The sequence below is a fragment of the Fringilla coelebs genome (assembly GCF_963513975.1).
Source record: "Fringilla coelebs genome assembly, chromosome: 1".
NCBI lineage: Eukaryota > Metazoa > Chordata > Aves > Passeriformes > Fringillidae > Fringilla > Fringilla coelebs.
In genome coordinates this window covers 149,320,348-149,341,660 of record NC_140028.1, presented here as the reverse complement: position 1 = coordinate 149,341,660, position 21,313 = coordinate 149,320,348, and the positions used below count along the sequence as shown (strand labels likewise).

At 43.7% G+C, this 21,313-nt stretch overlaps 1 protein-coding gene across 2 annotated transcripts in view; it reads left to right on the top strand.

Moving 5' to 3' along the window:
- Positions 1–21,313, top strand: part of CRHR2 (corticotropin releasing hormone receptor 2) — a gene marked incomplete at both ends in the record, with an annotated part of 145,544 nt that overhangs the window by 115,030 nt on the left and 9,201 nt on the right. For both annotated transcript variants that reach the window (XM_084208557.1, XM_084208558.1), the window contains 3 exons: positions 9,010–9,095; positions 11,895–12,030; positions 14,449–14,490. In XM_084208557.1, the coding sequence (XP_084064683.1) occupies positions 9,010–9,095; positions 11,895–12,030; positions 14,449–14,490 (264 nt within the window). The remainder of the gene's footprint in view (positions 1–9,009; positions 9,096–11,894; positions 12,031–14,448; positions 14,491–21,313) is intronic.

Below are 21,313 nucleotides of genomic sequence, written 5' to 3'. Positions count from 1 at the left end.
GGGTGAAGAGCACAGAAATCTGACATGTGCCATGTACCCAGGGCAGCAGTCAGACATCCCTGCCCTCGGATGGGATTATGTCTCTGCCTTAGCACAAAGTGCTGCCTTCCTCTTCCCTCCGGTGAACAGTGGCCACCACAAGTGGAAAACACAGGGATTTTCAAAAGAGGACAACTCTGTGAGCTCTTCCAGTCACTGCTCATGAGCTGGAGTTGAATTAATGAGGAATTGAAGTGGAGCTGCAGCTCTGGTTTGTGAAAGAACAAACAGGACAGGGCACAGGCCTGATGGGGCAAGGGGGAATGGCTTGGAGATAAAGGAGGGTAGATTGAGGTGGGATATTAGGAATAAATTCTCTCCTGGGATGGTGGAAGGTGTCCCTGCCATGGTAGAGGGTAGAACAGGATGGGCTTTAAGGTCCCTTCCAACCCAAACCATTCTGTGACAGCTCTGTGAGACAGCTGTCCCAGGCCTCTGCTGGAAAAATAGAGACACAGATGTTACAAGAAGAAATTAGTGTTATTTCCAAAAGAGGACTAACACTAAGAGCTGAAATTCTAAATCCATGAAATTACAATTCCTGTGCACCTGGGGCAGTTAAAATTGCCTTCACCCACCTGAGTGAAGAGCCAAGAGCTCAGTGTCCAGCTCAGGTGAGCTTTGGTTACCCCTTGGACACATCTTGGTGTATTCCAGAAACATCATTGCACCAAGCACTGGCAATATGATTGGAGTGCTGAATATTCTTAGAGGGATAAAATTTGCTTCTAAAGATGCAATTATCTTGAAATATTATTTTTAAGGATTTTTTTTTTCTCTGTCAAAAATTATTTCCACTGGTTTTGATTTCTCATTTTCTCACCTCTGTGCATTGAGCTGTTGCAGCACAGGATGGTGGAACACAAGGAACAGGTCATGCAGGAGCTCTAAGCCTCGCTGGGAAATAAAGATTGGCCACAAAAAGGCCTTTGATCATGGCAGCAGCCCTCAAGTCCATTTCTAGATCACATTATTGTCTTGTATCTTGGGTACAAAACCTTGAATGAGGCAGTGGAGTTGTTGGATTGATTGATTGATTGATTGATTGACTGATTGATTGATTTTCTACTTGTCTGTGTAGAAGGAGCTCAGAGATTGACTTGGGCTGAAAACAGGGAAATTATTTTAGAGACAATTGCAGAAAAAAAAGGAAACTGATTCTAAGTGCTCATTCTGTATATTGGGCAAGAAACCTGTATTTTTATTGACAAAACATGTCAGGGAGAAAATTTAGGTAATAACTTTTTTTTTTTTTTTTTTGTTTCATTCCTGAATGGATTTTGACTTTTCCATATCCCACAAGAGAATTAATAATTGAGCACATTGGATGCTTTGATATTTAACTTCTCATAGCACTGGAAAGACACACTCTATTAGATATTTTCAATTGAGCACATTGGGGTTTTTAATTCTTTTCTCAGAGTCACATAACCAAGTTTTAATCACTGAAGCTAAAAAAGAGGCAAAGGATTGGGAAAAAAGCCAGGGAAGTGAATTCCTTAATAAAATCTCTGAATCCTCCCAATTTTATTAAGGAAAATGCATTTCTTGGGTTCAATTTGAGGTGTAAAACTGCCAAAAAACTGGTGAACCTTGAAAACAGAGCAGGGTCAGAGGAGAAGTCTCAGAGGAGAGGCACCAGAGGTATTTACCTGAGCTGTTTTTCCCCTCAGTGACTTCTGCTGTGAGCTCACCCCCGCTATGAACTGCTCTGCAATATTTTTCAGAGTTAAAACTGTATAAATTTGTGACTTTTCAAACAGGCAGATCAATTTTTTTTCCCCAAAAACCTTTCATTCAGCTTTAATAGATTTTTTTTTTCCCCCTCATGTGCTTGAGAACTGAAGAGTTTTGCAGCCTCTGGGGTTTTTTGTGTCTGGATGAAAATAATTCCCTAGAACCAGTTAGCTGCTGCAGTGAGTGGGTGTATGAGGTGGGGGAGGCCCTGGAGTTCACTTCTGCCTCTGCCTTCATCATTTATTTAATTCTGAATAAGTTAGATTGCTGCTCAAAGCTCAGCTTCCCCAGCTATAAAGCCACTTTACTGATTATCTCTTTTAAAACTACTATTTAAAAATTATCCTCCCTTGCTTTGAGATTCCTGGATGACAAGTAGGGGTCCTTATTTCAGTGTGGGGTTTTGCTCAGGAGAGAAAACCACAGATAGCCAAGAGGTGTTTATGATGTGCTGCTCATTAAAGATGCAGCATTTTTGTGGTGGCAAGTTCAAACCTAACCCCAGTAATCAAGGTGTGACCACACAAATGGATTTTTACATCAGCATCCTCTTGCCTGGGTTTTTCTTTCTCAGTAATTCCAGGGAGGTTTTTTTTGTTTCCTTTCTTCTGCTGGGAGCTGGGATGAGGTTTTCAGGGAGCCACTGAGTTAATTCCCGCATTTCTTTTGTGAATGAAAACTCCCAAAGCTCATAACTCTCCCTGTAAAGCTGAGATTGTTTTGTCTCCCCTGTGGTGTTACCTTCCCATCAGGTGATTTCCTGTGCCAGGTTATTGCCTGATCACTCAGTCCCTGGACAGCTCTTTGCAATCAGTCTTGATTTTTGCTGCTCTGAGCAGTTTGATGCCACCAAAAATCTGTCAGCCTGTTCTTCAATCCCTTTTACAGATCACTGAGATTTGTGTGAAACAGCACAGATCTGCTGCTAGCCTCTTTCAGTTGAGAAACCAGAATAATCTATGTGTATATATACATATATATATGTATTCCTGCCCTTTTCCCTTGTGTTCTTATGCACAGTGCTCTTCCCTTCGAGCCTGCAGCAGCCAAACTTCTCTGGGAACCTCTGGAGTTTGGAATTTGAATTCCTTTCAGATGATTGTCCACTGGATCTCCCTTGTTGTCCAGTTGACTCTTTCAGAGGACTTCACAAACCTCATCACTCTTCCCTGCACACCTTGTTTCTCTTCTTTACAAAGGATTTGTCCAGACCAGCTTCAGTTTATGGGAAATATCAGTACCTCAGTGTAGCAACCACTGGCTGATGCTCTGGAAGGCTCTGACAGGAAAAAAAATTCAGTAAATACCTGAGTTAGTTCAGTTTTTCAAAACCAAGGCTGTGGAAAGACAGGGTGTTTTTAAAGTTTGTCACATTAGAGAGTGGAGGTGCTTAAGCTTATCAACAAAATCAGCTGATTTATTGACAAAAAGGAATTTTCAATGAGTGAGAGTTTTCCTCCCACTGTCCCAGGCTGCTCCCAGCCCTGTCCAGCCTGGCCTTGGGCACTTCCAGGGATCCAGGGGCAGCCACAGCTGCTCTGGGAACCTGTGCCAGGGCCTGCCCACCCTGCCAGGGAACAATTTCCTCCCAATATCCAATCTAAACCAGCTCTTTTTCAGTTTGAAGCCCTTCCCCCTTGCCCTGTCGCTGTCTTCACTTCTTTTGATCTGTCATACTCCATTTCAAACACCACAGTCCACATTGCTGAAGTTCTTCTGATCTTCTAAAGAAATCAAAGTTTTCTCACTCACTATTTTATGTAAAGTATCTCACCTGTGTATGTAGCTGTATGCATTTCATTTATGGTGTTTTTTACTGAAAAGCATTCCCTAGTCCTGTGTAAGCATCCTCCTTGCTGACACAATTGCTTCTCTGAATATTTTCTTGGTTTCTACTGACTCTCTTCACACTTCTGTTTCCACTTCTGCATTGCTCTGTTCCGAGACTGAGATTTTGTTGTTATTATTATTATTATTATTATTATTATTATTATTATTATTATTATTGATACTTTTTTTTCATTTCTCCTTCCTATCTGAATGGCTTATTTTTTTTCTCAAACACTGATCAAATTAGTTTTCTTATTGATTTTTTTAAATCTCTAAAGAAGAGCAGCTCCTCCACTGCTGCAGCTTTGCAGTTCATGACCCATTGACATCCTTGAGTTCTTCTTGCAGGATTTTAATATAATTTCTGCTGTTTTGCATGCAGGTTGGACTAGCTGCACAGAGCACAAAGATAATGTGCTGGTTTGATTACAGTCCATCCAGAATTTATCTCTAATTTTGCCACCATTCTATTATTGACTTTTTGCTATTCATATTTTGTAGTTGTGGAGTCAGTAAGTGCCCAGCAAGGTGTCCAGTACCACAAACACTCTACAAATATTCTGAATTTTCTACTTCTGTTTGTGTAATGTTCATCCTTCTTAACCACAAAAGGATTTCTTAATCAAATAAGGACTTCAGGAATCCTTATTCCTGATTTTACATAGAAGTGTTTTCCAGCCCTTTGCCCAAAAGAATCATTGTGGTGCCTGTGACCTTTGAAAAAGAAACTTTTGTGATAAAAAGCTCTGTCTGAGGATCAGGTCAGGCCAGCATGGTAGGACAATTAAAACAAAGCATTAATTAGCTGGCAGAGTGCTCATCTGAGGTCAGGGTGGCAGCATCCAGAGCTCTCACTCAAAGGACTGCTCTGATCCCAATTTGGGTTACTTAACCCTGAGGTGATTTTACAGCACTGCATAAAAATATGAAATCTAAATAGAATAATTTTTATGGTTCCTGGGAGTGAAGAGGAACAAACATTCTAGGAAGCAGAGGAGCACAGGCTTTCTGTGAAGCATGAAATACAAAACCCAGCAGAAAATGAGCAAAATAAAAGCCACTTGTCCATTAAATTCTCAAAAGAAGGAGCAGAGCTTAATGACCTCCCTTTTAAACTCCTGGGCTTGGGGAAAACTGCAGAGGAGCCCTCAGAGTCAGCATTGCCTCTTTTGTGCACTTTGGCTATTTCATCTTGATAAGGGAGATAAATTTCCTCTCAAGTGCAGTTTGCTTTTTAGGAGAGAAAAATTTTACCACCAAAATCATTTACTGAAAAGTTTCTTTTGCTTCCGAAGAGTTTCTGGGCTCGTGTGTTCAGGTTATGATAGAACAGTGCCAAAACAGATGGCTCAGATACTTTCTGGATCACTGGCTTGTAACTCCATTTTGGGGGTCTGAATTTTCATCCCAATTTAGAAATGGAAAGACTGAACTTCTGGCAAGAAATGAAAACTTTTTTTTTCCCATCTGTACTTGGAGAGGGTCTTATTCCAACAGTAATGATATTCTTAGCATGGCATAAATAAAGGAGAAGAAGAAATAAGCCATTTTATTCTGTCTTCAAGACTTTGCCTTTGGATTCATTTTATCTACCAGTAAATGTCAAGGTAAAAATCCCTAGTTATGCTCTCCATTAGGAAGCAGAAAACATGGATAAACAGAAATGAATGAAAATAGAAAATGAGCCTAAAGAGGAATAAAAAGGATACACTGCCTTTCATCATTGCCTCTCTTAAATGACCTTTCCTGGGTCTCCTTTGATGGAACTGATGTGTGGGTTTTGTTAGAGCTGCCAGCCCTGAGGAATTAATCTGTTGACACAGAGCTCCCATAATAACAAAGAAGTCCTTGACAAACAATTGTGTACTTTGGTTCATACAGCACTTAGGCTCTTTGCTAGGAAAACTCACTTTGCAGTGGAGTGAGATCCTTCTCCTTGTGAAACACTGGGATCTAGCTGAGGAACAAAGAGCAGAGCCTTCATCTGCTCTGCTGTGAATCAGGCTCAGTCTGGTGGCCACTAGAACTGGATGGATTCTCTCCAGCTGAGAAAAGAGCTCCATTTTCATCTCCAAACCTGTTCCCTGCTTGGTCATGTCCCCTCTCCTGAGCAAACTGCCCCCATCATCCCCACGAGCTTGGTCTCAGGCCCAGCAAGGACAAACAGACAATTAAAACCCCATCTGATTATGCACTGAAAATTGATCTTCAGATCAGTTCATAAAATAGTTCTTCAGACCTCTCTGAGTGCTGCTAAAAGACCCTACTGAGGCAGTTTCTTTTTCAAATGGAGTTCAGAGTGCCTTTATGAAAAGGCATCAGAGTGAGTAGTTGTTTTTTTTTTTGTTTTTTTTTAAGAAATCATTAAAAGTGAACACACTGAAATGTGCTTCTAGAAGGGAAAACCAAAACTAAGTATTTTGCTGTGACCACATTTTCATCTTTTCTCTTGGATTTTTTGCTTGCTAAGATCTGCATTGTAGGGGTGACCCTATCCAAGTCTTGAAGATGTCTCAGAAAAGTCTTAATAGAGACAAAATGTTGGTGCCTCCAAACATTTTTAAGCTTCCATAGACTGTAATGTCAGAGAACCTCATTGACACAGTCCCATTCACTTCATTGAAGCTCACCTGAAGATCAGTGGAAGATTTGTGTGGGCAGCTGGTTCAAGTCCAAGCCCTATTTAGTCCAAAACCACTCATTTAAAATATGTCAAATGAACCACTGTTGAAAAGTTTCCATTTCTTTGCAGTGAATATAAATAGATCTTGGGATAACCAACTGCTTAATCTGACAAGAAATGATGCCAGCCCAACTCAGTTCCTTCTGCTCTTGCTCTTCTAATCCTCACTCTGGGATGGAATTGATTTATAGCCAAGGCCAAGTCACTTGGCTTTTCTCTCTTACCTACAAAATCCAGAATGGGGAAGAATCAATTATTCCTTTTTCCTGAAGGAACTGTGGGATGAAGCCAGCAGCAGGAGCTGTGTGGAACGGGGCTGCACTCGTGTCCTGTCCTGCTGCAGCAACAGCTGGGCAGAGAAACCCAGGAGAAAATGAAAAACCAAGCCTTGAAGGAGCTTCACACATCCTAAAGGAGGTTCTAAAGGCAGAAGGAGCTGTGAATTATTTTTCTAAGCTCCCTTTATGCACTGAAAAGGCCAGAGGATTCTCCTGACTCAATGTTCCCCTGCATCCAAGCCATCACCTCTTGGGCACACACACCAGACCCATTTTTCCAGCACCTTCCCCCCAGCTCAGGATCCTCTCCTTTCCACCTGTCCCATTCACCAGCCTTTTAAAAAAACCCAATTCTGTGGTTTGCAGGTAAAGGCAGACTGGTAAAAGACTACAGCAATGATGGAAGAAGCAGAGTCAAAGTCACCCTGAACTTCAGACTGAGGTTCCTCAGGAGGAGGATTCAGTTTGAGTGGCCAATGCTGCTGTTGCCTTCTCCTAGAAAATGGACTTAGCAATCATGTCCTGGCAGGGTTCCTTAGGCACCTGGGCAGTTTTTTAAGTCAGCACTGAGGCATCTGCCTTGCTGGTGCTCCTGGAGAGAGGTGAGGTCTCTCACCAGCTTTGTGTCACATGTGCCAGTGCCACTCACAGACTCCAGGGATGCAGGGGTGCCTCAGGTGCTGCTCTGCTCTGGGCTTGGGCAGCTGAACTGGGAGAATTAAACCAGGCTTTTATAGAATGAGAGTGTTTCTGGGGAAAGAACTTCCAGAATTTTCAGCTAGCAGTTCTTCTGGACTGATGAATCACGCCTCTGCAAATGAATTTCACAAAAGGCCAGAATCCCTCATTTTCTGATGCAGGCTGTGGCAATTTGAATTTCCAGTTCAGATGGCAGGATGCTGTCACATCGAAGCAGGACTCATGAAACTTGAAATGCCTTCTTCAGCCCAGTTCATCACTATAATGCCATGTGATCAGTCCCACTGATATTTGGAATTTTCTCTTACCTCGGAGTCTGTAATTCAGTCTGGCACTTTCCATTACAATTGCAAAACTGGAACATTTTGGATTGGTGCCTTTTTTGAATCCTTGGTAGAAATAACCCGAGCCTGGCTCTGAGCTGATGGAGAACCTCAAGATTCAGTAGCAGAATTGCAGAGGGAGGTTTTCATTCTGTGGGTGAAGGTCACCTCCACTCACCTCCTGCTGGGCAGAGTCTGCCTGAACATCTCTCTCTGTGTTACTGAGGAACAGGGCAGTCACCAGTGAGAGGAGTTTAAGATTCAACTCAAACCACAGATAAGGAGCTGCTTTTGTCTCTGATAAATAAAGCATGAACCAAGTATCAAGCTCTTAATATGACAAAAAAACAAATCTGAGAAGAACAAACACGCAGGCTGCAGTGCTTTGTTTACTTCTTGTACTCCCCAGGGCCCTGCTCTGCTGAGGAAATCATTTCCAAAAACGCCGTGTTAACTCCTAGAACAGCATTTCTGTATCTCACATAGGGTGTTTGCACAATTCCCAGTGCTGCCAGTCTCCCAGAGTCTGCTCAGGTGTTTTATTGCTCCATTTGTTCTGAGCCATGGAGCAGGGAATGCTCTGATGGATGCCAAGATATGTAAACATTGAAATATACCCCATAGCACCAGGAAAAAGGAGCATATTTTGAGAACACCTTTCAGTTGGCAGCTCTGCTGGGGTGTTTGTAAATATTCAGATGTCAATCACAGAATTGTTCCATCCATTCAGGGGCTGAAAAACACCAGGAGCCCCTGGGATTGTGTGTGAGGTAAATATTTTCTCCCAAGCTGTGCTGGGACCTCAGCAATTGTGTAGTTCTGACAACTTTGGGACAGACCCATGTCTTGAAAGCTGCCCTGCTTTATGCTCTGAAAGCAACTCCAAACCTTCTCCTGAGAGCCAAATCCTTCCACTGATCACAGGCTAAAAATCAATCTTCTCTTCAGTTTGTTGGGCTTTTTTTAATCTTCTGTTTGCACTATGCAAGAAAGTTGCCAGCAGATGCTACACCAGTAATTAGAGGAAATATCAAATCTCAGTGGGGAGGCTGCAGCACAAATAATAATTAGCCAGCTCAGCAGATTGAGAAGGGGAGTGGCAAATCCATCAATCCCACCTTTAGTTCCTCATTGCACCCAGAAAAGGAGAAAAGGCAGTAAAAAGAAGCTCCTTCTTAGGGCAATAATGATGTACTCCGTTTTCACTGCTGTTTTGGGAGCATTAGGAGTTGTTGGATGTTTGCTGTATAATCTGATATTTCTAGTAAACTTCTGTCTGTTGCAATCAGTGGTAAAGCCAAAAGGCTGTTTTCAGTCAGATTGAAACTGTAAAATGTGCTTTTTAAAGTGTATCACATCCTGTAAGCCATTCTTTTACTGACTGGTTGCATTTGTTCCCTCTCTCTCCCTTCTTTTCCAGATCAATTTTGTATTTCTATTTAACATAGTTAGGATTTTAATGACAAAGCTGAGAGCTTCAACCACTTCAGAAACAATCCAGTACAGGTAAGCCAGCTTGTGATTTCTGGTGCTAACAAAGCTCTGCCTTGATTGTCCTGTCCTTGTCCCATCTTTGTCTTTCCAGGTGCCACTGTTGGTGGAGCCCTTAAATTAGGCCCACAGAATTTATCTGTGCAGCCTCTCCAGAAAAGCCTGCCTGCATTTTTCTGTCCACTCCATTTCACTTCAGGGCCCAACACACACAGAATCTCCTCCTTTCCATGAAATCTGAAGGATTTGGTCTCCTGTGAGGACAGATTTACCCATTTCTGTATGTGCACAAATGTTTATGGAGTAATGTTGCATCCAGCTCTGGGCTCCCCAGCACAGGAAGGAGCTGGAGCTGCTGGAGCCAGTCCAGGCAAGGCACCAGGATAATCCCAGGGATGGAGAACTGGGATTGCTCAGCCTGGAAAAGCCTTTGTGGTGACAGAATTTTGGCCTGAAGGGAGCCTGCAAGAGGGTGGAGAGAGACCACTGAGAAGGGTCTGGAGTGACAGGACACAGGGAATGGCTTCAAACTGACAGAGAGCAGGTTAGGATGGATATTAGGAATAAATTCTCTCCTGTGAGGGTGGGAACCTGGCACAGGGTGCCCAGAGAAGCTGTGGCTGCCCCTGGATCCCTGAAGTGTCCCAGCCCAGGCTGGATGGGTCTTGGAGCACCCTGGGATGGTGAAAGGTGTTCATGCCCATGGCAGGGGCTTGCACTGGATGATCTTTAACCTTCCAACCCAAACCATCCTGGGATTCTGTGATTAATGTGTGCATACAGGTATTTAATGCTCCAGTTAAAATGTGTAGGAGGGGAATGAGGGGTGATTGTGCCCCTTCCTTTCAGCTGGTGCCAGAATTAGTGTCACCACTCAGTGGCTTGCATCACAGAACTGATCCTCAGCTAATCAGTTCATTGGTGTTTGGCTTCTCAGGGAAATCAGTCCCCATACCCAGCAGAACCCCACAAACACTGGGATGGCAGGAAGGAAATCCAAGAGGAAAGGTGGCCTGACCCCTTCAGACACCAGTGTGGGCTTAGATCAGCCCTAACAGCCTAAAACAAATTCTCAGACTCCAGGAGATGCTGAGTGCCCTCCTCTTGTCATCTGCAGTATCTTGGAAGATATTTGGGGGACGTAGGGACTAACAGGTCCTTGCAGGAGGAAATGGCACAGGTTTTGAGATCAGTCACTCTGCCTCATTTCTGGATAAAATCTCAGCATATCAAGCTGAGTTGCATCTTGCTGTCCTCAAATCAGGCTGCACTTTGGAGGCAGTTTTGCTGCAGTAATGTGCTTTGTTGTTTTGCCTGATTCCTTCCTTTTGCTCCTGTCAGGGTTTTGTTAGTGGAGTTCATGCGGTGGTCTGAAGTTCAGACCCTTCTCTGCACATTTCCTGAGAAATGAAGGGAAGAACACCCCTTTTTCTTGCTCAAACCTCATGCCATAAAACTAAAACTGGCCTGAAAAAGCCCTGATTCAAACCTCTGTGCATTTTTAACCCTTCTGCAGCTTGCAGGGAGGCATTAGAGACATTACAGTGAATCAGTCTACAGCAACTGCCATTGTTCTTGAACAGATGACAGTGATCTTATCCTTGCAGTCTCTCTGAGGGAATTGTCTTTTCCACAGCCTAAATGGAAACCTTTAGAATTCCAGCAAAGCCTTGAAGCTCTAAAGCAGAGCAGAGCAACCCTTTGCTGAGCAGATATTAAATTGTGTGGCAGTGGTTCCTTAAGGCTGTCACTTCATCCTGACACTGGTTTTGTGCTCCCTTGCCTGTCTTTATCTACCTGGTATGGCATTATTCAGGGATTTATACAGACTTAGCCAAATTTCAGCCTTTTTGTTCATGCAATGACATTCTGCTCTCAGCTGACACCCCAAGATGCTGTTACAGCACCAATAATAAGGATTAGCCCCTAATAATTCTGTTAATCACTGATGATTATTGATGATGATTCTTTCACCACCTGCTTTGTGATTTGTGGTTCCTAAGACAGCCCTGAGCAGCTGAGCTGGGTGTTGCAGAAAGTGTTTACACTGCAGACAACATCAAATGATGGGCACAGAGCAGGTCTCAGCTGAGCTGGGCACTGATCACATCGCCCTGAGGTGTCAGAAATCACTCAGCAAGCCTGCAGAGAATCTCAAGGCTTTAAGCCTCACTGGTAGGAGAGGAAAGGAAGAAGAGAGTGAAGGAGAGGGATAAAAATAAGGTTCCTATTCACCCCCTGGAGTTCAGAGTGTGGGGGGAGCAGCAGATTCAAAGGCTGTACTGGGACACTCCCCAGGTGGACAGGACTGCTCAGGCAGGGAGGGTGGCACTCCTTCCATGCTCCTCCTTTCCATGGTTGTTCTTCCCTATGTTCATGGGGTATTTTTGGGGTCCCCTGTCGTGGGGAGAAATGATGAATCTGACTCCATGTTCTTAGAGGGCTAATTTATTATTTTATGCTATTATATTATATTAAAGAATACTATACTAAAGAATAGAGAAAGGATACAGACAGAAGGCTAAAAGATAATAATGAAAACTCCTGACTCCTTCCAGAGTCCTGACACAGCTGGCTGTGATTGGTCATTAAGTTAAAACAATTCACATGAAACCAATTAAACAATAACCTGTTGGATAAACAATCTCCAAACCACATCCCAAAGCAGCAAAACACAGGAGAAGCAAATGAGATAATATTGTTTTCCTTTTTCTCTGAGGTTTCTCAGCTTCCCAGGAAAGAAATCCTGGGCAAGGGGATTTTTCAGAAAATATGACAGTGACAGTTCACTTGTTTTCTGTTCCCTGCCCACAGGAAGGCAGTCAAGGCCACCTTGGTTCTCCTGCCCCTGCTTGGCATCACCTACATGCTTTTCTTTGTCAACCCTGGTGAGGATGACATTTCCCAGATTGTTTTCATCTATTTCAATTCCTTCCTTCAGTCTTTTCAGGTAAGAGAGCAGGTTTACAGCTCTATCAGCTGAAAGCTCTATCCTCTATACAGCTCTGTCCTCACTGCTTTTCAGCCATGAAACTTCAGGCAGGGAAGTCTGTGATAGAAATTATACTTGCAAGTTGTTGGGAAGGATGAAAGTTTGACAAGAAAGTCTCACAGATATGTCTGCTTGGCAGAAAGAATTTTGAATGTGGAATATGAAGAAGGAATAGAGTTGGGAACAAGTTTTGATATAGAAGAAAAGAATTGCTGAGCCAGTCTTAATGGATAACCAAGGAGGCAAAGGGTGTGTTAGTTAGAAGGGGTTTTTATGGCTTAGAGCAAAGAATGAACCCACCTCAAACAAGATGGTTTTTTACCAAGCAGACAAAGTCAGCAAAGTTGCAAGTAGAAAAAATGTCTCATAATTTTCCATTGCAAGAAAACTGAAAAACAACTGTAATGTACTGACTTTTAGTGATTGGAGAATGGTAACATGAATATGGTAATTATAGTAGTTATGACAGGCTATAGGTAAAAGTTAAGGGATAGGTTGGTTCTACTGTATGAAGGTGCTCAGCAAAGAAAAGTCTATAATGGATTGTAACCAAAACCAAAGGGTCTCCAGGCCTGCCTGCAGCTGGAGCTGACAGCTGTAGGCACAGCTCTGTCACCCACCACCCTGGGCTGCTGTGACATCTGGGATGGAATAAACTGCATTTGGAAGAGCTGCCTGGAGTCCTGCATCTCTCAGCAAATAGCTCTATGAATAATAGATGTCCAAGAGTGTCATGTGGGGTGGGAAATCCTCTCAGGTGTGGACTGGAGGGATTCACCTCCCTTAGCTCAGCTCTGGCTTCAGCTCCTCACAGAAAATCAACAGAGAGAGAGAGAGATGTTTTATTCCACCAGCCTGAGAGAGGATGAGGGATCCCCTCCCAAGGTGCCTCTGTCTTCCCAGAGCACACACTGGGCTGAGGCTTGGACTCAGTGTTGCTAAACCAAAGGGAAACAGCTCCCACATGTTGGACTTGCTGCTCTATTTGGGTTGTGAGAGTCTCCAGACAAGTTTTTGTTTATTTAATCCATCAGTCTCACCTTTAGTTCCTCACTGCACCCAGAAAAGGAGAAAAGGGAGTAAAAAGAAGCTTCTTGTTAAGGCAATAATGATGTGCTGTTCTATGCAGCCAACAGCCCAACATTTAATTAACATTTGAAGTTATGTAATGTGATGATTTTTTTTAAAGGGATGTTAGGAATTTATTTTAACTATTTTCTCTGATTCAGAAAAAAAAAAACCATGGTGAGTATAAGTTTAGAACCAACCAGTTGGTTAAAAAGAAAGGAAGACAACAAAACATTATTCATCTGCTTTCAGAGAAATTCCTAATATTTCCTAATATTCAAAGATCATTCATGCTTCAAGGGGTGGATCACTGAACAAGCTTTTGGTAGGAATTTCACTGAGAGGTAAGGGACAGTGTTTCAGACACACCTGAGCTGTGTTGCCCTGCCTGTTTTGAGCCATCAGCCCCATCTCCTCCCTCCCCTGGATTAACTGGAGCTCTGGCAGGATGGAAAAGCCAGTGGAATGTGAGCAATGGCCCCAGCTCTGTGAATCTGACACAAACCCAAAAGCAATGAACACCCTGAAGGCTCTTTAGCCACTCCTTCCTGCCCAGGTGGGTCCTGCAGCTTTACCTCCTGAACTAGGGTGGGAGTTTGTTTGACAGTGATGTTTTTACCTCCTGTGTGCAGGAACAAGTGCTGTGATACCCAGGATATCAATACAAGCACGCAGCTGGCAAGCTAAATCTAGGCTGGGCTTACTGTTGTTACTGATTGCATCCCACCAGAAACCACAGCTGACTATCCAAAATAAAAAATGTCCCTTTTAACCTGTCAAGGAACCAACCTTACCCTTTACCTATGAAGTAATTCCATGTTTTTCATTCCTTAAAATTGTATTTTTTACCTGCTGTTGCTCAGTGTCTCAAAGAGATGCTGCATTGCTCTTTAGTTCTGTGAAGAGGTGTGTAAGAAAGCAAGCACAGGGAGTCTCTGGTGACTGGTTAATGGCTCTGGTGGTTAATGATGATAATAATTACAGCCCTGAAACCAAGATGGGCAGAATTCCAACTTTGCAGTCATTACAGGGATTTAGGCACTGCTGTCAGCAGATTGCCCAGAGCCTTTGAGCTCAGGTGAATTTAATCAATCTGATGATGCCCTTGCCCCTGTGGGACCATCCAAAGCCATTTAACACCCCCTGTGAGTGCCTGGGGTGTCCCCCAGAGCTGTCAGCCATGGGGCAGCTCCTCTCAGGGGGACTGGATGCTGTAGAGATGTTTTAGCCCAGCTGCAGGGACAATCCCCTCTCAGTGACAGTGTTCAAATGTTCACCTAATAATTGCCTGCTTTTTCTTCTGCCCAGGGTTTCTTTGTGTCAGTGTTTTACTGCTTCTTGAATGGTGAGGTAAGTGATTCACCCCTGGGAGGTGGAATTTGTTTGGGTGCCTGATTACAGAGACCTGAGATGTTTCCAGGGGGTCCCAGTCCCATCAGTCTCTTGTAGAAGGCTCTTAATGTGCACCTGAATTTCCCAGCCTTTGTCCTCAAAACTTTATCAATTTCAAAGAAGTTTTGTCAGATTATAAATTTTCTGTTCTTCATCTTAAGACTTCTTTGAAGTTTCTCATGAATTAAAATATGATTTCTGGGCATAGCTGATTACTTGTGAGCTGGACTCTGGTTAAGTGCTGCAGGTGTCCCATTTTTATAGTGCCATGCTGGGCTGAGGGAGTTTGTCCATGTCTCTGTCCTTGTCACTGTCTCTGAGTGATCAGTGCCTGTTGCATTCAGAAAAGAGGGTTGAAAACTGATTAAATCAAAATTAATATGAGGTACTGCTACTCAAGCAAGAAATGCTTCACTAATATCCCTCAGTGTTTGACTTCCACCCCAAAGTGTGAGAGATTTAAATCTTTCCCCTGCTTATATTGTCAGTGACTCATTTACCTGCATTAAAATGTGTCATCTTTGTCAGCTAAAATTTTAGTCCCTGCAGAAATCAATTCCATACTTTATTATTCCTGATGCATTGGTATAAACTTGGTTTGTGCTGCTTCTTAATTTCATTGTGGGCTATGAAAAAGAATGGGCATGGCTTTAAAGCAGCAGTATTTTATTTGAAATATTTTCATTTTACAAATTGATTTTATTTTTATTATATTTCTTTTGTTTTGTTTTACATTAATATCTTTCCCTCTTCATCATGAAGTCTGAGGTGATGCTAACAAGAAGCAGCTCAGTTTTCTGAATTAAGTGCATCCCACTTTTATATCTTGGCAGCAGATTTCTCTGTTCTCTTTCCAACTTTCCTTCCATAAATTGTCACCATTCCATTTGCCTATTAAAAAATATGGAGTTTAAATCTTCCTTCAAAATACAGGTGCCTGTAGAACTGCACTTACCTCAGGCTGTGTCAGGGGAGGTTTGGGTTAGGTGTCAGGAAAAGGCATTGCCCAGATCCCCAGGGAATGGGAACATTCCCAAGGCTGCCAGAGCTCCAGGAGTGTTTGGACAACACTCCCAGGGATGCACAGAATTCCCAGAGTGACGAGGTTGGAAGAGACCTTCAAGACCATCCAGTCCAACCCAGCCCCAACCCCTCAACTCAGCCCTGGCACCCAGTGCCACATCCAGGCTTTGTTAAACACACCCAGGGATGGGGACTGCACCACCTCCCCGGGCAGAACATTCCAGAACTTTATCACTCTTTCTGTGAAAAACTTTTCCCTGCTATCCAGCCTGTATTTCCCTTGGTGCAGCTGGAGGCTGTGTGCTCTGGCTGTGTCAGTGCTGCTGCAGACAGAGCCCAGCCCAGCTGAGCACAGGCACCTTTCAGGAGCTGTGAGAGTGCTGAGGGCAGCCCTGAGTCTCCTTTTCTCCAGGCTGAGCACCCCCAGCTCCCTCAGGGCTCCTCTCAGGGTTTGTGTTCCCAGCCCCTCTCCAGCCTCGCTGTCCCCTCTGGATGTGCTCAGCCCGGGGTTGTTGGGGTGTCTCTGCAGGAGTTGGACTCCATGATTCTTGTGGCTCCTTTCCAGACTGGCATTTCTGTGATCTACTTGTCATATTCATCAGGCCTGCACTGTTCAAGCAGAAGGAGAATCTTCCTGCAGATACCAGGCTTTTTTAAAGTCTTTTTTCCTTTTTCCCCTGGTGTCCCAGTGACCATCAGGGGCTAGAACCCAGGCCATGTGATCTCACAGCCAGTCAGGACTTTCTGTCACCCCACTTCCATTTTGTGGCACTCACACTTGGAGCTGTTGGCTGTTCACAGCAGGTTTTCACTCTTCTGGCTGTTCTGGCAATCTTTCAGCTCTTTTTACTGGGAGAAATATCCAAACTTCCCCTTCCCTATACCACTCTGAAACTGTCTGTCCAAAGCCATGAGCCAGCATCCCATCTCCTGTAGCTTTGATGAGTTCAGACATAATTGAGCCTGTCAAAGGAGGGTGATTCACCTCATGCACTTGTAGACCTTTAGAGCAATCTACTGGGAAATCTGGGCTGATTCCAGACCTGATTTTCCAGCTGTATCACACTGGGAGTAGGCATTTCTGAGGGAGTCATTCCAGGGTTGAGATACCCAGCTTGGGATGTTGATTCATTTCCCTAAACTCAGATTGTTGGTGCTGCTGAGGAGGCTGCAGAGGATCTGAGGCATCCCCGTGGCTCTTAGCAGCTGATGCAGGATCTGGAGAAAATTCTCATCTATTGTATTTGCAGGAACCCTCTTGGCAGGGAAGGAATGATGAGTCTGACTCCATGTTCTCAGGAGGCTAATTTATTATTCTATAATACTATATTATATTAAAGAATCCTATACTAACTGTACTAAAGAATACAGAAAGGATACTTACAGAATATAAAAAGATAGTAATGAAAACTTGTGACTCTCTCTGGAGTCCTGACACAGCTTGGCCCTGACTGGCCAAAACAACTCCCAGCAGAATGCAATGGAACAATCACCTGTGGGTGAACAATCCCCAAACACATTCCACATGAGCACAACACAGGAGAAGCAAATGAGATAAGAATTGTTTCCTTTTCTCTGAGGCTTCTCAGCTTCCCAGGAGAAAAATCCTGGGTGATCCTGTGATTTTTTCAGATAATGTGAATGCCACACTCATCTGACTGGGAAGTGGGAAAGCCAGGTGGGATCCAGTGGGGCTTCTCACATGGCTCTGTGTCAGTAATTCAAGCCAGCCAATACAACCTTTTTGCTTTTTAAGCTTTTCTCAGCTTGCTTTACAACAGGCACCTCCATCTGCTCACCTGAGCAGCTCCAGCCTGGGCTGGCTCTCCACTGCATGCCCAGAAACCCTGCTGCCATGGGGGCACCCACAGAAGCTGAATTTGTGAGGGAAATCTTCCCTGTAGCATTTTTTGACATAAAATGTGCAGCTTCCACTTGACTGACTAAACCATGGCAACTCTCTGACTGCTTCTTTGAGGTGAACCACAAGTCCAGACCTCCCAAATATTAAATATTGTCTATTTCAAAACTGTGAAAAAACTTCGGGCTTGTCTTGATGTACTCTGAAATTGGGGGGTTTTTTTGGACTATCATAAAGCTTTTACAGGATAAAATCTCCTGTTCTGTTCTAACCTCAGTTTTACACAGCACTGAAGGAAGCAGCAAACTCAGAGAATTTTCAGAGCTTTCTGGGTGTGTAATCACATTGTCCAGAACACAAATTTGCATTTCACAGTACACTGTTTTAAAAGCTGAGCTGCTCCCAGCCAGGCATCCCTACTAGAAGTGGTGATGAAGGCAATGCCACTCAATCCCCACGAGGTACCAGATTCTGCTCAAAAAGGGGAAAAATAACCTGTGAGGAGCAGCCTTTCAGTAGCCTGAAAGTTTCATAGAAATCACTGAAGCCTTGTTGGTATCTCTTCAGTGTTCCTGTGTCTGTGGTGGATGGCTTGATAACTTGCTGTCTCAGAAGGTTGTGAATACTTCAGATTTTCCACTTACAGCAGAGCTGGGTTCTTTAAATGCCTGTAAAGGTCTTTATCAGCTTACTCATCCCCCCCAGTGCCAGGCTTGCTCTGAATGATGACACAAGCAAAAAGCCTGGAAAATCCATCAACCTAAGCTTTAATAATGCTGTGACCTCAGCTCCATCCATCCCATCCTGTGTTTGATGCACATCCTGCTGGGTGCTTACAAACTGCCAGTAGCTGTCTGTAGTAGAGCTCAGAAATTATGGATACCCCTCAAAAAAACCCCAAAAGTCCCTTCATAAGATCTTCAATGAGTGCTTCACGTCTGGGGGACTTGTCCCTTCACAATTTGTGTGTTTCCTTTTGTTTCCTGTTGGACTAAAAGCTGCTGCATTTAGTGGAAGACAGAGGAAACACCATTGTGGGTTCCTCAGGTGTGAAAGAATTGCTGTAGGGATGTTCTGCTCCCTAGGAAACCCCATTAAAAACCCTGATTTGGGGTTTTTTCCTGAGGCTCAGTGTGTGATTTCACTGAGTTTTCTCATCAGGAAGTATTTTTGAGGAAGAAGGAGAATAATAGGAACTAAAGGAACAGAGGTGATCTTGTTTTCAGCAGCCACTGAGGGACCCCCTGCAAAATTCCTTCCCTGTCAGGGCTGGAATTGGATGCAGCCTTTGCACAGTTGTGCTGGATTTTAATGTTCTCAGAATAAAGAAAGGCTACAATTAACCCCAGTCCCTTATGAGGAGAGGAAATTGTGCAATGAATTTACTGCTTGAAGTGCACACAGAGATTTTGCAGTGAGATTTAGTAAATGTTGGGACTATTTCTCAATCTGATGTGAAAATCATTTGGTTTGGGTACAGGGAAAGCGTTATTAGAAGTTACTGGAATCTGAGCAAAAGGCAGAAACATTACTTAAGGCTGCATTTTGGTGGAGTCACAGGAAATGGAACCATGTGTCCTGAGAAACATGCATGAACTGAAAAATAAAGAGGAAAATTCTACTGGCTCTGGTACCTTTATGCTGCACCCCTCAGTGCAGTTCCCACAATATCTGAGCAGTGCAGTCTGTGGAGCTTCAAAACCCCTGTACAACTAAAACTGGGTTTAAAAATCAAAATCAGCATCTTAAAAACACTCAGGATGTGAGAGGCTGTTCCAGAGAAGAGTTTGCCTACAGAGTTGGCAAGGGTTGGACTCCATGATCCTTATGGATCCCTTCCAGGCTGAGATATTTTGGGATTCTGGGATTCTATTCTATGAAGTTTCTGTCCCTTTGTCAGAGTTCTGCCTGTGAAGTTTGGAAAATGAAACAGCTGAGAGTTTTTCCTCTGTAACTTCCATTGATTTAAACAAACATACCTGGAGATCTAACCAAAAATGACACCTTGGTAACACCTGATGCCACCTAATTTTCAGTGATTTGGTCTCAAAAACGTGGCAGCACTGGAGGGAAAAAGTGAAGCTTTAAAATTCAGTCCATGCAAAGAATTTCAAATGAGATGAGTTTATTTCCTTTATTTTTGAGTGGACATTTGACCTGGGCATGCAGCCCCTGCCCTCATTTCCACAGAGCACAGTGCTTCACACAGCTCCTGCACTGGCTTGCTTGGCTGCAGTGAGAGAGGCTGTCAAGCCCCTCAGCTGAAGATAAAACAATCAGTAAATCAAAGAACCAATCTGAGATAATCCAGCTGAGCCATTCACCCCACACTGCCAACCCCCACCAAACCACGTCCCCATCCACAGCTTTTGAACTCTTCCAGGGATGGGCATTCCCCCACTTTGTCTGTCAGCCCCTTTCAATGCCTGACCACCCTTTCAGTGAAGAAATTCTTCCAAATATCCAATCTACCCCTCTCCTGCTGCAATTTGAGGCCATTTCCTCTCATTCTGTCACTTCTGATTTGGGAGCAGAACCACAGGGTCCCTCTGAGCCTCCTTTTCTCCAGGCTGAGCCCCTTTCCAGCTCCCCCAGCTGCTCCTCATCAGATTTGTGCTCCAGACCCTTCCCCAGCTCCGTTCCCTTCCCTCTTTCCAAGCCTCATAGACAAATTATTGCAGTGAGTCCATGGAGGAGAAGCAATTTAGATTAAAAGTTTACAGCTTTTTGTGTTTTATTGCTTCTGAAAAGGTCTGAAGCTGTTTTGAATGAAGTGTGTGTGCCATGGGTGGGCACAAGGGGCCGATGGCACTTGACTCATTAATTTGTTTAGAGAATTTCTGGAAAAAAAGTTACATTTTTGTTTTTGGACAGATAGAAACACTAGAGGGCAAAAATATGCAAATTGCACTTAATCCAAGTAGAAAAGAGCATCTCTGGACTTCGAAGAAAATTGACAGTGAGAGGTTTCTGAGAAATGGAGGTGTTATGAAGAGTGGCATAATGAAAAATCTGTATGCATTTGTGTTGAATGCCACTTCAGAAGACTGAATGCAGCTGGTGAACTTCTGTTTCAATGACTGCAAAAAAACAAGGTGCTTCTCAAATTTTTTTCAGTCAACTCACAGATCACAAGGCTGAATTTAATTTCAGATAACACTGGATTTTTAAAAAAAAAGGGTTTAGAATGGAGATTTTTGGAGAAAAGATAGAGTTTACAAGAGTATGTAGTGACAGGACAAGGGGGAAGGGCTTCAAACTGAAAGAGGTTTAGATTGGATATTAGGAGGAAATTCTTCCCTCTCAGGGTGGGCAGTCCTGGCACAGGTGCCCAGAGCAGCTGTGGCTGCCCCTGGATCCCTGGAGGTGCCCAAGGCCTGGCTGGAGAGGGTTTGGATCACCCTGGGATGGTGGAAGGTGTCCCTGCCATGGCAGGGGTGGGATTGGATGAGGTTTAATGTTCCTTCCAAGCCAGGCCATGCAGTGATTCTGTGGATGGTGTGAAACTGGGTTGGAGGGATGAATTCCCACACAGATCCTGCTGGAGCCTTTTCACTGCAGGTCAGTTTTTCCTTTCAGTTCTTTAGTGAGCACCTTCTGCTCTGGGGAGTGTCACCATTGAGTCAGGAACAGGAAGAAAGGTGACACTTGACTCCAAACATTCTCAGAGGCAAAAGGCTCCTTCATTACAATCTCACAATATTTACAACCAGCATCATCCACCCAGAACCTGAGTGGTTCTTCATCAACACCCCTCACATGATTGGTTAATTAAGGAAACACCCTTTGGTGAGCATCTGATGAGAAAACAACTGTCCAAAACACCAGCTGCAAGATTGTTGTAATTCCTTCTCTCAGCCTTCTTAAAACTCCCCAGAACAATTCCTGGGAAAGTTT